Here is a 16030-nt window from a genome sequence, read left to right as displayed (position 1 = left end):
TTACACAATTCATCTGCATAGATCAACAATAAATCCAAACTGGAGTTCCCTTTATTGCTTCCTCTTTTTGCTTTTCATTTTATAAGTAATTCAATATTTATTTGGAAATAATGTGAAATATTTAAAATGTACACAAGGGATATAGAAAAATTCAATGAACTACTGTGCATCCACCATCCAATGGAAGAAATAAAACATTATCAGTACATTGGAAGCCCTCTGGGGACCCAGTCCCAGGCTGCATATTGGCCTCCCCACAAACAGATAAACGCCACCATGAAATTAGGGTTTATAATCATCATACTTCAAAGCATAGTACATATGCTTGTATCTCTATGTAGTATGCAGTGTATTAAGTGGTTCTTGCATTGATATAAAGAGATACGTGAGACTGGATAATTTATAAGAAAAGCAGGTTAATTGGCTCATGGTTCTGCAGGCTATACAGGAAGCACAGTGTCAACATCTGCTTCTGGGGAGGCCTCAGGAAGCTTACAATCATGGCAGCAGACAAAGGGGGAGCAAGAGTGGCAGGGGAGACGCCACACTTTTTAAACAACCAGATCTCATGAGAACTTGCTCACTAGCCTGACAACAGCATCAAACCATGAGGGATCTATCCCCATGACCAAAACACCTCCCAACAGGCCCCACCTCCAGCACTGGGAAGTACATTTCAACAAGAGATTTCAGTGGGGACAAATATCCAAACAATATCATTCAGCCTTTGCCCCCTCCCCCCACAAATCTCATGTCCTTACGTTGCAAAATACAATCAGGCCTTCTCAAATGTCCCCCAAAATCTTTTCTTTTCTTTTTTTGAGACGGAGTCTCGCTCTATCGCCCAGGCCAGAGTGCAGTGGAGCGATCTCAGCTCACTGCTGGCTCTGCCTCCTGGGTTCATACCATTCTCCTGCCTCAGCCTCCCGAGTAGCTGAGACTACAGGCGCCCGCCACCATGCCCAGCTAATTTTTTGTATTTTTTAGTAGAGACGGTGTTTCACCATGTTGCCCAGGCTGGTTTCGAACTCCTGAGCTCAGGCCATCCGCCCGCCTCAGCCTCCCAAAGTGCTGGGATTACAGGCGTGAGCCACTGCGCCCGGCCACAAGGGAATTTTTAAAACTTAGTACCACAGGAACCTCTTTTAATAATTTCACAGATATTGAGGGATGAGAACAAAATAAATGCTCGGCAGATCAACTTACTTGGTTTCACAAAAACTTAAGATCCATTTTAAAGTAATTTACATAATACAGCTCAAGTTTTCAAAGTTTTTTTTTTTTTTTTTGAGACGGAGTCTCACTCTGTCGCCCAGGCTGGAGTGCAGTGGTGTGATCTCAGCTCACTGCAAGCTCCGCCTCCCGGGTTCACGCCATTCTCCTGCCTCAGCCTCCTGAGTAGCTGGGACTACAGGCACCCACCACCAGGCCCAGCTAATTTTTTTTGTATTTTTAGTAGAGACGGGGTTTCACCGTGTTAGCCAGGATGGTCTTGATTTCCTGACCTCATGATCCGCCCGCCTCAGCCTCCCAAAGTGCTGGGATTACAGGCATGAGCCACCGCGCCCGGCCTCAAAGATGTTTTATTAAGGTCATACAAAGTACCCCAGAACTTAAAGTGTAATAATGAAACATTTTAAAAAGTCCAATCAATACCATCACTGAACCATATAAACAGCTTCCTCTTTCTGAGCTTCTTGGATCTTCAGCTCTCCTGCCACATCGTGTTGACTTTCTGCATGGCCACCTCCATCTCCCCTCCTTGTCCCACACCTTCTGCTTCTGGGAGCAGAGCTCTGCTACCAGCTCACCGAGCTCCAAGAAGTCCTGCAGGGCCAGCTTTTGCTGCTGATGGGCATCTTTGAGTTCTTTGGCCTGGGATTTCAATAACTCTGAGGCTTCAACCAATTGCTGAAAAAAAAATCACAATTATAGATGTTTTATGTTTGCTTAACAAAGGCCTGGAAGGTTTAGTCTTACACTATATTAAAGAGTTACAAGTGACAGCCAATGCTGGTTACAGATTAAAGCCAAAGATCGGAGAAATCCCCTGCTTGGAAAAAGCCCTGTGGTCACCTCACCCCAGCCAAACATTCAATGGGAAGACCACCTGGGCTCAGATGATGAGCACCAACTCCACACCAAGCAAGACCCTGCAACTGCATGGAATAGCTTACAGCAGGACACCTGGCTCTGTAACGTCAACCTCTGCCTGATGTCATCTACACAACTGCAAAGGTGAATAAAGCATTTGGGCGCTCAATCTAGTTACTTAAACATAAAAGGAAACATAAATACACACACACACACACACACAAACACACACACAACTTAAGATTTAAATCGGACCATGCACAGTGGGTCATGCTTATAATCGCAGCAGTTTGGGAGGCTGAGGTGGGAGGCTCACTTGAGCCCAGGAGTTCAAGACCAGCGCCTGGGCACAATGGTGAAACCGCATCTCAAGAAAGAAAAGAAAAAAGAAAAGAAAAGAAAGAAAGAAAGAAGAAAAGAAGGAAAGAAGGAAAGGAAAGAAAGGAAAGGAAAGAAAGGAAAGAAAGGAAAGAGAGAAAGGAAGGAAGGAAGAAAGAAAGAAAGAAAGAAAGGGAAAGAAAGAAAGAAAAGAAAAGAAAAGAAAGAAAAGAAAAGAAAGAAAAGAAAAGAAAGAAAAGAAAAGAAAATTAAGAAGAAGAAGATTTAAATCAAAATCTCCCTGGGTGGAGAGCCACGGTTGGACTTACCGTGAGGTCAGCTGTACTGACAACCCAACCTTACCACTTGCTGCACTGATGACCCTGACCTCCCCACAGCCAATCTGGTCAACAATGTGGTTGTTTAGTCACTGTCACACCTGCTGGACTATTACTGGAAGTGAGGAGAGGTGGAGCAAGCTGGCAGGGCAGCTCCCGCATGGGGAGGAAAGGCCTCCCCAGGCCTCTCTGCCCGGCTCAGAGTTATTGTGACTACATTAAGCAATGAGACACCACCCAGCCCACACTGCAGTCCCAGACAAGTCATGCAGGGGAATGACACCACAGATGATCTTAAGTAGCAATTTCAGTTTACAATCTGGCACATTTTAGAGGACAGACCACAAACTATAGGTCCAAGGACTTACGTGTATAAATGAATGTATTTTAGAAAACAGAACCTACTTGTGTTATTACTACTATACTGGCATTTGAACATGAAGTTTCACACATCTTACTAAAAACCAAATTTATGAAGAAGTTATGGGGGAATTACCCACATTTTAACAAATGGTCTTTTTTGCAGCTCCCTGTCATCACATGGTGGAGAGAGAAGGGGGAGTCACTGGTGTCAGGCCCAGCGTATCACTGCAGATGACACAGACATAGTTCCTCATTCAAAATTGGCAGGGGTGGGGGAGTTGCTGCTTACTTTGTGGGGTTGAACTGGAGATGGCAGATGACTGCGAAGTGGGTGCCTGCTGCAGGCAAGGTGCTAGTAGGCAGCCATGACTGGGAGCCAAGCTCAGCCAGCTGACACGAGCTATGCAGCACCCGGCTGGTCCCTAGATCCAGGCTTGGCCCTGGTGTCCTGCATGCAGCAGGGACAGTCCATGAGTAGGAGTCCCAAGAAGGTCTTTAAATATCTGTATGAACTCAACCTTACAAAACTGCAAAGTCTCGTAAGCCTTTCTCACCCAGAACTGAGCCACCTACCTTGCGCAGGTCCTCATTCTCCTGCCACACCATGCTGCCTCTCTGGCCCTGCCAGCCGCTGCGTAAAATCTTGGCAAAGTGTCCTTGTCCTCAAGTTGTCACTCAAGCCTGTTTGAATCTGAGCAAAAGAGGAAATAATTTGTGCTCCTTTCTGTGTAGTGACTATATGTAAACTTTGTTAGCTGGCTTACTGCAAGGATTTAATAATTGACAACACTTTTTTTTAGTACTGTATACTAAATAAAATACACAAGGCAGCAATACTAATACTGTTTACTACAAGTTAGTTATGGAATCATAACTTACAGTAAAAATGGGCACGTCCAAGACTCAATTTTTATTTTGTTATTTACAGTAGAATAAATATTTTGTTCCTAATTTTCCACACTCTCTACTGGGAATATGTGTTACTTTTATAATCAGAAAAATAAGTATTGCAGTCATGTGGCATATAATGATGTTTTGGACAACAGCACACAGCATATACAACAGTGGCCCCATAAGATTATAATACCATTATTTTTCATGTAGCTTTTCTATGTTTAGATACACAAATCCTTACTGTACAGGTCTGTAGCTGAGGGGCAATATGCTGTACCATGTGGCCTAGGTCGGCAGTAGGCTGCTCCATGTAGGTTGGTCTAAGTACACTCTATGATGTTCTCACGTCAACGAAATTGCCTGATGATGGCTTTCTGAGAGCGTATCCCAGCCTCTGAGGGATGCATGACTGTACTGAAGAGCATGGGGTGACATGGGCTACAGCTGAGTTCTGTGCATGATGTGGTTGGAGCCCTGAGGAAGGGGAGGGCTGTGGACTGAACTGTGTTCCCCCATTATTAGACACTGAAGCTCCGATCCCCAATGTGACTGTATTTGGGGATGGGGCCTATAAGGAAATGATGATGATTATGTGAGGTCATAAGGGTGGGCCCTGATCCAGTAGGATTCGTGTCCTTATAAGAGACAAGGGAGCTTGAGTGCTGCCTTCCCCCACCCTGTGGGAGGACATGGTGAGAAGGTGGCTGTGTGCAAGCCAGGACAAGAGGCCTCTGGGACTTTTAGCCTCCAGAACTGTGAGAAAATAAAACTCTGTTGTTTAAGCTACTCAGTCGATGGTATTTTTTTAGGGCACCCGGAGCCGACTAAGATGGAAGGATTCACCCTTCTGGGGAGAAGAGGCAGGAGGCAAGAGGCCTCCTCTGGTTTCCCTGGCTCTCCACAGATCTCCCTCCCTGCTCCTCCTCTTTGTGCCAAAACATCCTTCTAAGGGTAGACCTGATTGCACTGTTCAGAGGTCCCCAAAGCCCACAGAAAAGTCTCAACTCCTGGACCTCGTGAGTCCCATCCCACTGGGGGAGCTCCCTCTTTCTCTGCTCTCCTCTCAGGAGGGAAAGTTAAGAGCCTGCTTGGCCACCCTCTAGGGAGATGCCATGATGGGGTGCTGCATCCTGGTGATGAGCTGGGGGTAAGCCAGCACGTCTCCTCCAGGCCTTTTCTCAGAACTGAATACACACTGTTAAGATGATCTTTAGAAATGGAAGAATCAAACTGGGAAGAATTACACGCCTGTAGTCCCAGCCTACAAGGAAGCCTGAGGCATAAGGATCACTTGAGCCCAGGGGTTTTGAGTCCAGCCTGGTCAACATGGTGAGAACCAGTGTCCAAAAAATAAATAAATAAGCAATAAATAAATAAGGAAGAATCAGGTGACTGCTCCAGACTCCTCCAAAATGGGCATTGTGTCCCTACTCTGCTCTTCCCAGGACAGGGCTGTGCCTTCCCCTTTCCTGGTGGCCATAAACCCAGTCCCTCTCACTAAAGAAGAGAGAAAAGAAAAAGTGTTCAAAGCACTTTGAGTTATGCGAGGTGTGCAGAATGTATCAGGCCCAGAGACAGGAATATGGGACTTCAGTCACACACCTCATACCCATGCCCCAGCAGCTGTGTAAAGGCATTTTGTTCCTGACTAGCTTTATCTTCCTGTTACTAGAATTTGTGATACAAAAGACAATATAGAGCCAATAAATAGCTTATGTTATTTTAATATACATTCCTCTGGCCAGGCCAGCCAAGGTGGAAGGCTCCCTTCCGGCCAGGAGTTCAAGACCAGGCTGGGCAACACAGCAAGACTCTGTCTCTATTTGTAAAATTCTTGGTAAACAATTTAGAAACTGCCCCTTCTTTTCCTTTAAAAACCCATTTGTAACTGCGGCTAATTAGAGTGTATATTAAGGCAACTTGCATCTCCAAGGTTGCAGTTCGCAAACTTGGCCCAAATAAACTGTATTTTTTTTTAATTTTTTGTGAGACGGAATCTCCCTCTGTCACCCAGGCTGGAATGCAGTGGCACAATCTCGGCTCACTGCAACCTCCACCTCCCGGATGCAAGCGATTCTTGTGCCTCAGCCTCCCGAGTAGCTGGGATTACAGGCACCCATCACCATGTCCGGCTAATTTTATTCATTTTTTATTTTTTGTAGAAACGGGGGCAGGACGGGTGTCACCACGTTGCCCAGGCTGGTTGCAAACTCCTGACCTCAAGCAATCCTCCGGCGGAGGCCTCCCAAAGCACTGGAATTACAGGCCTGAGCCACTGCGCCCGGCCCAACCTCTCCACCTATATTAATTTTACCTCTGCTTCTTCTTTTCTTTTCTTTTTTTTTTTTTTTTTAAGACGGAGTCTCGCCCAGGCTGCAGTGCGATCTCGGCTCACTGCAACCTCTGCCTCCCGGGTTCAAGCAATTCCCCTGCCTCAGCCTCCCGAGTAGCTGGGATTACAGGCGCGCCCACCATACCCGGATAGTTTTTGTATTTTTAGTAGAGACGGGATTTCACCATGTTGGCCAGGTTGGTCTCCAACTCCTGACTTCAGGTGATCTGCCCGCCTCTGCCTCCGAAGTAATGGGATTACAGACGTGAGCCACCGAAACCCACTCACTTTTTCCTTTTAGATCACAAAAGTGATCAAATCCCGCCACTTCCCGGGTGCTGGGTGGGAAGGTGGGGTGACTGCCGTGCTGCTGTGACTTGGGTAGATGCCGTGAAGGCCTCTCAAAGGCGGCCATGTTTGCAAAGATCTGAATAAGGCACCTCCAGAGGAACCGGCATGGGGCAACTGGGGAGGAGGCAGCGGCACAAGTTCGTGGTCAAGCCACTGCAAGGCTGGGAGCTTACTTACAAAGCAATGTTCCTCCACCTATAAAGACGCAGTAGCTGCTCCAACCCCAGTCAGAGGACCCCCGGAAACGTCTCAGCCCACGCACTGCCCTCTGACCCCACTGCCTTCCCGCCAGTCCTGCATCCAGTCAGAGGGCCCTCTCTGAGCCCGCTGCCTTCCCGCCAATCCTGCATCCAATCAGAGGGCGTTCCCACTACGTGATTTGCACAACGGCCAATCGAAACTAGGATCTGAGCCTTGGCCCGCCTCCCAGGAGCTCCGGACCAATGGTGGCCTGGCACCAGCAGGCCAATCCCAGACAGCGCACGGCGGGAGGCTGTCGTTGGGCGTGCGCAGCTGCAGCGGCGGTTGAGGTCAAGTGGTAGCGTTGGGCTGCGGCAGCGGAGGAGCTCAACATGGTGAGGCCAGGTCACTCCCACCCCGCAGACGCCCAGGCTGGAGGGTGGACGAAGTTGGCCTCCTGAGGTGGCTGGATGGAGGGATGGTGTTGCGGGCCAGGGTGCAGAGAGGAGGTCAGAGAAGGATGCGGGGCCCAGGGCGGGACACGAGGACACGGGATCGTCTACTGGGTCTGCGGGCTCCAGGGCAGGGACGGCAGCTTTTGTTTTAGACGAAGCTGCCGGCCTTGAGTCAGTGGACGGGGAGCATTGACCGTGTCCTGTCCCCCAGAGAGCAAACAGTGGTGCCGCCTCCTGAAGACAGAAGGGCGCTGCTCCCGCTTTCCGGTCTCCAAACGTCTCCGTCCTATTGGAAACCACTGAGGAGCCCCAGGAGCCTTGCTGATGGAGGCAAGGGCTGTGGACATTGGTCAGATCAGGAATTAAAGCTCAGACGGGAGTTGGAGGCGGGGAATCCCCTGAGGTCAGGGGCTCCTCACTAGCCTGGCCAATATGGCGAAATCCCTTCTCTACTAAAAATAGAAAAATTTCCGGGGTGGAGGCGTGGATCTGTGGTTCCAGCTACTCGGGAGGCTGAGGTGGGAGGGTCAGCTGAGTCCAGGACTTCGAGGCCGCAGTGAGTCATGATGGTGCCACTGCACTCCAGCTTGTGCGACAGAGAGAGACCCTGCCTCAAAAAAAAAAAAAAAAAGCAACCAACGCATTCACATAAAGAATAGATTTCTAAGTCCCAAGTCTGAATAGCAGTGGCCGTGGTTTGTCGAGTATCTTTTTTTTTTTTTTTTTGAAACGGCTCAACAACAGCTCTGTTGCCCAGGCTGGAGCACAGTTGCATGATCACGGCTCCCTGCAGCCTTGAACCCCTGGGCTCCAGCAATCCTCCTGCCTCAGCCTCCTGAGTAGCTGGGACTACAGGTGTGTGCTGCCACAGCTGGCTAATGTTTAAATTTTTCGGCCGGGCGCTGTGGCTCACGCCTGTAATCCCAGCACTTTGGGAGGCCAAGGCGGGCATATCAAAAGGTCAGGAGATCAAGACCATCCTGGCTAACACGGTGAAACTCCATCTCTACTAAAAATACAAAAAATTAGTTGGGCATAGTGGCCTGTAGTCCCAGCTACATGGGAGGCTGAGGCAGGAGAATTGCTTGAACCCAGGAGGCAGAGGCTGCAGTGAGCTGAGATTGTGCCACTGCACTCCAGCCTAGGTGACAGAGCAAGACTCTGTTTAAAAAAAAAAAAAATTTTTTTTTCATAGTTGCCCAGGCTGGTCTCAAACTGGTCCCAAGCGATCTCAGCTCAGCCTCCCAAAGTGCTGGAATTACAGGCATGAGCCACCACACCCGGCTTGTCAGGGCTTAAAGAAACCACCAAAGGACAGTGCAGTGTCCCAGCACTGATGACGTCTGGGAGCCATTACACTCCTGGGCTTCAAGGGGTGGAGGGGAGGGAGTGCTTACGAAAAATTGAGAGGGTAACTTTATGAAGAGGGCCACCTGCCAAAAGTGTGGCCTTGATGGAGGGATTTGTATCGCCCATGAAAGGTGAGCAGGAAGGGGCCAAGGGGAGAGTACCCTGACACCACTCTCCTCCAGCCTCCTGGTCTCCTGCTGCTGCCTGTCATTGAACAAACCAGCACGAAGCCAGAGAGCAAGGAAGGCCTCTGATGCTGTCCTCATGGGTCAGCCTCGGAGAGCACAGGGCGGGTGGTGAATGATGGAGGGTAGATCTGGGGGTGCAGAGAGAGGACACATACTGAACACCTGGGCTTGGACCACAGTGACCTGAGACCTACTCTCTATTTCCTTACCCAACCCCATTACCTTATCCTTTGATAGGACATAATCAAAAACTGCTATGTATTCTTCAGAGAATTACTGTGACTGGCTATAATGTGGGGTTGATTACTGACATTACATGGCTTCCAAGTTTTAAAATAATCTAATTTTTGTGTAGTGGCAAACATTAGGTTCTAGGGCTACCTCTGGAACTTAGCAGCTGGGATGGTGTAGAGCAAGTAAGTTTTCACAGGGATAAAGGGGTCAGTCACCTAACCCTCCTAGGAAATATCAATTGTGAAAGCACCAGATACTGAAGCAGTATATAAATATTAAATTAGAATATTTTGCATACCATATAGATTCAAGTTGCCTTGAAATGAATGGGTCTACATTTATGTTCTGGTTCACAGCGTGAGTGTATCTCTATCCACGTGGGGCAGGCAGGAGTCCAGATCGGCAATGCCTGCTGGGAACTGTACTGCCTGGAACATGGAATTCAGCCCGATGGTCAGATGCCAAGTGATAAAACCATTGGTGGCGGGGACGACTCCTTCAACACGTTCTTCAGTGAGACTGGAGCTGGCAAGCACGTGCCCAGAGCAGTGTTTGTGGACCTGGAGCCCACTGTGGTCGGTAGGTGCTCGGGTCCTGGATGGCAGCTTTCCTAGGAGGGTGGGAGAGCATCGTCGGTAAGGCCCCATGTGGGCTCCTTTGAATCCTCCTGCAGAAGGTATGAGATAGACAAGCATATTCCCATGGTGTTAACAGAAACTGAAAGGTTCGTGATTAAAGTGTCTGTGAGACTCGGCTCCTAAGTTAGGAAAACCTGGCCTACAGGGAAAAGCTGCTTTGCCAACAGTAAGATGGGCTATGGAGAGATTCCGTCGTGGCTGCCTCAGCCCTGTTCAGGTGGCCCTGCCTGCAGGGCACAATGGCATTGGTTTCCTCCTGAATGCTGTGTACTCTTATGCTGGTGCAAGAGAGTCTTGACCTGCATCTTAGGCATAGAAGGTTAAGTACAGAACAGTCATTTGCTTCCTCCAGATTAGAAGCCCAGGATAGTTTCCAAGGAGAGCTGCAAAGAGACAGCCCCTTTCAGTGGCCCCACATGAGATGACAGTGTCACCTGAAAGCCTGTGGGGCCCAGGCCACACAGGGTGCCCTGATGGGACTGCCCTGCAGAAGTCACACTGACCTGGTGACTTCTCAGTTTGTAAGCATTTTTAACTTACAGCCTTCAATGTAGCTACATGTAGGAAAGAATTATGTACCTGTAGAATTACCTGTGTGGGGGTGCTGGAGCTTATTTCCCTTCACTGGGAGCTGGTCGTGCTGACATTTATATTGTAAGCTGAGTTTCACTTCCTAGAGTCATAAATCGCAGTTTGGTTATCACACATTTGCACTTTGGTTATCACACAGAGACATTTTCTACCAGACACTGCCACTGTTGACCTACAACATGTAGGTCATGTACTTTGAACAGCATGTACTTTGTAGAAGTGAACAGTCCTGGAATGTGTCCATCTTGGTGAGTACAGGCCTTAAAGATTCACAGTACATACGGTCTCTTTTGTAGATGAAGTGCGCACAGGAACCTATAGGCAGCTCTTCCACCCAGAGCAGCTGATCACCGGGAAGGAAGATGCGGCCAATAATTACGCCAGAGGCCATTACACCATTGGCAAGGAGATCGTCGACCTGGTCCTGGACCGGATCCGCAAACTGGTAAGAAGAGAAAGCTTCATGTGACCATTGTCCTGCACAGGAGGGTAGATCTTAGATTGTGAAGGGGAGGTCATTTTGTCAAAACCTAGACCAGCATGTTGGCCGGGTCTGGTGGCTCACGCCTGTAATCCCAACACTTTGGGAGGCCGAGGTGGGCAGTCACCTGAAGTCAAGAGTTTGAGACCAGCCTGGCCAACATGGTGAAACCCTGTCTTTACTAAAAATACACAAATTAGTCAGGTGTGGTGGTGCCTGCCTGTAGTCCCAGCTACTCAGGAAGCTGAGGCAGGAGAATGGCTTGAGCCCAGGAGGCAGAGGTTGCACTGAGCGGAGTTCATGCCACTTCACTCAGGCCTGGGCAACAGAGTGAGATTCTATCTAAAAAAAAAAAAAAAAAAAAACAACTTAGACCATCATCTTGACTCCTATTGCGTCTGCAATGGTCTTAGTCTGAAGTATGCATGGTGATTTGTCTGTAGATCTTTGTCTGCTTTTCTTTGCTTCAGAGTGTACTGCGTGTTTATTATGGATGATTGGAATCCATATCAAGTCTTCAGAGGCAGAGAAGTGGCCCTGGCTTGGTGGAGGTTGGTGGTGTGGCTTCCACGGGCATTGATTCATGTTGTCTGGTTTCCCTCAGGCGGATCTGTGCACGGGACTGCAGGGCTTCCTCATCTTCCACAGCTTTGGGGGCGGCACTGGCTCTGGGTTCGCATCTCTGCTCATGGAGCGGCTCTCAGTGGATTACGGCAAGAAGTCCAAGCTAGAATTTGCCATTTACCCAGCCCCCCAGGTCTCCACGGCCGTGGTGGAGCCCTACAACTCCATCCTGACCACCCACACGACCCTGGAACATTCTGACTGTGCCTTCATGGTCGACAATGAAGCCATCTATGACATATGTCGGCGCAACCTGGACATCGAGCGTCCCACGTACACCAACCTCAATCGCCTGATTGGGCAGATCGTGTCCTCCATCACGGCCTCCCTGCGATTCGACGGGGCCCTGAATGTGGACTTGACGGAATTCCAGACCAACCTAGTGCCGTACCCCCGCATCCACTTCCCCCTGGCCACCTACGCCCCGGTCATCTCAGCCGAGAAGGCCTACCACGAGCAGCTGTCCGTGGCTGAGATCACCAATGCCTGCTTCGAGCCAGCCAATCAGATGGTCAAGTGTGACCCTCGCCACGGCAAGTACATGGCCTGCTGCATGTTGTACAGGGGGGATGTGGTCCCGAAAGATGTCAACGCGGCCATCGCCACCATCAAGACCAAGCGCACCATCCAGTTTGTAGATTGGTGCCCAACTGGATTTAAGGTATGACTGGGTAATGTGGAGTCCTTGTACCTTTCAGCAAGCAACAGACACAGAGTAATGCTGCCCCTGAAGGCCCACATCCTTTGAGGATACTACCCCTGTTCCATGGGCTAGGCACGTGGGCATCAATTAGTGAACCAGAGTGATCATTAATTCAGTGATCTTTTTTTTTGAGGCAGAGTCTAGCTTTGTCGCCCAGGCTGGAGTAAAGTGGTGTGATCTCAGCTCACTGCAATCTCCATCAGCCTCTCAAGTAGCTGGAATTACAGGCACCCACCACCACGCCCAGTTAATTTTTATGTTTTTAGTAGAAACAGGGTTATGCCATGTTGGCCAGGCTGGTCTCAAACTCCTGACCTCAGGTGAGCCACTCACCTTGACCACCCAAAGTGCTGGGGTTAGAGGCGTGAACCACCACGCCTGGCCCAGTGATGTCTTTTGAACTCTCTTTCTGAGTCATTACACTATGTATCTGTGATGAGCTTTACTTACTTACTTTTTTGTTGTTGAGAAGGCTGGAGTGCAGTGGTGTGATCTCGGCTCACTGCAACCTCTGCTTCCCAGGCTCAAGTGATTCTCTCACCTCAGCCTCCTGAGTAGCTGGGACCACAGACATGCACCACCACACCCAGCTAATTTTTGTGTATTTAGTAAAGGGATTTCACCATGTTGGCCAAGCTGGTCTCAAATTCCTGGTCTTAAGTGATCTGCTTGTCTTAGCCTCCCAAAATGCTGGGATTACGTGCATGAGCCACTGTGCTCAACCCTATTTATTTACTTTTTTGAGACAGAATCCCACCTGTCACCCAGGCTGGAGTGCAGTGTGGTGATCACAGCTCTCCACTAAAAATACAAAAATTGGATGGGCATGGTGGCCCATGCCTATAATCCAGCACTTTGGGAGGCCAAGGCAGGCGGATCACCTGAGGTCAGGAGTTTGACACCAGCCTGGCCAACAGGGCAAAATCCCGTGTCTACTAAAAATAGAACAATTAGCCGGGTGTGGTGGCGGGCACCTGTAATCCCAGCTACTGAGGAGGCTGAGGCAGGAGAATCACTGGGACCCAGGAGGTGGAGGTTGCAGTGAGAAGATATCACTCCACTGCACTCCAGCCTGGGTGACAGCACAAGACTCTGTCTCAAAAAAAGAAAAAAAGACAAGATCATACAAATTCTAGGCCTTACAGGTTACACGGCCTCTGTCACACCTACCCCACTCTGCTGTTGGATAGCAAAATCAATCTGCAAATGAAGGGGTGTGGTGGCTGTGTTCAGACAAGATCTTACAAAATTAGGTGGCTAGTCCAGCAGCTGTGCTAACCCCTGAAGGAGAGGAAGAGACACCCACAGTAGGAAATCCCAGTCAGAACTGACTGCAGTGGTCTCCCCCAACAGAGACGGTGGGGGTCTGAGCCAGAGGCAGCAGGGAAAGCACAGCACAAGAACGCACAGGCCCAACAGAAATGCCACAAGATTTAGTAACCAACTATTGATAAAGCTGAAAGAGGACAGCAAGGTTTCTTTTGTGTCAGTGGAAGGTGGGGACAGATTTTGTGTCTGAGGCAAACCCAGGCCAAAATTACTAGGCTTCCCAGAAAAGAAATAAAGACATTGCTGCTTTTTGTTTTGTTTTGTTTTTGAGACGGAGTCTTGCTGTGTCGCCCAGGCTGGAGTGCAGTGGCATGACCTCGGCTCACTGCAAGCTCCGCCTCCTGGGTTCATGCCATTCTCCCGCCTCAGCTTCCCGAGTAGCTGGGACTACAGGCGCCTGCCACCACGCCCGGCTAATTTTGTTTTTGTATTTTTAGTAGAGACCGGGTTTCACCATGTTAGCTAGGATGGTCTCGATCTCCTGACCTCGTGATCTGTCCACCTCGGCCTCCCAAAGTGCTGGGATTACAGGTGTGGGTCACTGTGCCTGGCCTTTTTATTTTTTTGAGACAGGGTCTTGCTCTGTCACCCAAGGAGTGGTAGGATCTCAGCTCATTGGAACCTCTGCCCTCCAGGTTCAAGCGATCCTCCCACCTCAGCCTCCTGAGTAGCTGGGACCACAGGTGCACGACACCATGCCCAGCTAATTTTTTTGTATTTTTGGTAGAGACAGGGTCTTGCCATACTGCCCAGGCTGGTCTCAAACTCAGTTCAAGAAATCCACCTTGGCCTCCCAAAGAGCTGGGATAATGGGTGTGAGCCACTGCACCTGTTGCTGTTTTCATCACAAAAAACTCTTTTTTTAAAAAAATCAAACCCTCCATGAGACAGTGGAGTGAAGGATGTTGTGAAGCAGTTTATAGTAATGCCCAAGTTAAAAGAAAATATATACACCACCTACAAGATTCCCCAAAATGCCCATAAAATTACTAAGTTCAACCTACCTTTTCCACATGAATTCTACCACCCAAGAAAGGGGCACAAAAATTCTTTAGAAAATACCTTATTCTTAAAAAAAAATAAATAAATGCTGGGCATGCTGCCTCATGCCTGTAATCCTAGCACTTTGGGAGGCTGGGGTGGGTGGATCGATTGGGCCCAGGAGTTTGAGGCCAGCCTGGGCAACATATGTTGTCTGGAACTGTCATCCTGCCTGGCACAGAGAAGGGCTTAGTGACATTTGTGGGGTGAACTGAGAATTCTCCTGTTCACCTACAGGGTGTCTTCTTTTTGAGGAAAAGCAGCCACCATTTCCAGGTTGATATAAGCTTCATGGACTGTTTCTTCCTCTTCTCCGGCAGGTGGGCATTAACTACCAGCCCCCCACGGTGGTCCCTGGGGGAGACCTGGCCAAGGTGCAGCGGGCTGTGTGCATGCTGAGCAACACCACGGCCATCGCGGAGGCCTGGGCTCGCCTGGACCATAAGTTCGATCTCATGTATGCCAAGCGGGCCTTTGTGCACTGGTACGTGGGAGAAGGCATGGAGGAGGGGGAGTTCTCTGAGGCCCGCGAGGACCTGGCAGCTCTGGAGAAGGATTATGAAGAGGTGGGCGTGGATTCCGTGGAAGCCGAGGCTGAAGAAGGTGAAGAATACTGAGGGGAGGGTGTGGTGGGTTCTCCACTCCACTGCCACCCCCAGCGTGGCTGCTTTCAAGTTCTTTGCAATTAAAGGTTCTGTATAAAACCAAGACCTCTGTGTATCATACTGCTTAGCTTTGCCGCAGGAGCAGGTGGGACCCCCAGAGCCTGCATGGACAGTGGTGGGGTGCCAGCCTGCCCTGCTAGCATGGAGTTGGGTGCAGCGGGATGGTACATACTTAAGGAGCTGCCACAGAAGTAACTTGACACGGAGAAATAGATTTCCTAAATTCTAGGAAAGCACAGTCAGGGTTTTCAACTGAATTTGCAATTTTGGGGGCTTCTCTATTGATGGGTGATGCTAGCTAAAAAGAAGAGTCTAGACGTGGAGTGTTTAAATCTGAGGTCTGTGGATGGGGCTTGTCCATGAAATCCCTAAAGCTGCAGGTCAGATGTGTAAGGTCAGGACATTTTAGAAGGGAAAGAGTGTTACTGTGTTCTGCACAGCATTCGTGACCCACAGAAGGTTACAACACACCCAGCCTTCCACAGTAACCTGGAAGACAGCGTTTGCCCTCCGTGCACACACACGGCCACTCTGCCCCTCAGCACTGTCAATCAATGATCTTGGTAGAAAACCTCCCACTTCCACTTCAAGTGAAGCTTGCTGATGTTTTATAAAAAACCTGGCAATCCAGATGCCTTTTCTCAGAACCCAAATCAGGTCCAGGAAGCTGACCCATGGTGAAGGGACCTGGTTAGTTCAGCTGTGGCACAACCAGGAATGGCACAAAAACGTCATTCTAAGTCTGTGCCTTAATATAATTAAAAAAAAAAATGGTAGAGAATGTCTGACCTGGATGCTCTGCATCTCAGAAAGGTTTATCATCAACAGAAGGAGACAACACGTAGCCTTTGCTGGGGACAG

At 49.2% G+C, this 16030-nt stretch overlaps 1 protein-coding gene across 1 annotated transcript; it reads left to right on the top strand.

The window, feature by feature from the left end:
- Positions 1–7154: 7154 nt before the first annotated feature.
- LOC100993591 (tubulin alpha-3 chain) lies at positions 7155–15212 on the top strand. The gene is made up of 5 exons (XM_003832993.4): positions 7155–7265; positions 9454–9676; positions 10623–10771; positions 11412–12092; positions 14825–15212. The coding sequence occupies exons 1-5, from the start codon at positions 7263–7265 to the stop codon at positions 15119–15121; spliced, it is 1353 nt and encodes a 450-aa protein (XP_003833041.1). The 5' UTR covers positions 7155–7262; the 3' UTR covers positions 15122–15212.
- Positions 15213–16030: the final 818 nt, after the last annotated feature.

Source organism: Pan paniscus, chromosome 14, assembly GCF_029289425.2.
Source record: "Pan paniscus chromosome 14, NHGRI_mPanPan1-v2.0_pri, whole genome shotgun sequence".
In the NCBI taxonomy this organism is placed as follows: domain Eukaryota; kingdom Metazoa; phylum Chordata; class Mammalia; order Primates; family Hominidae; genus Pan; species Pan paniscus.
Note: the sequence above shows the minus strand (reverse complement) of the source record. Positions and strands in the feature narration are given on the sequence as shown.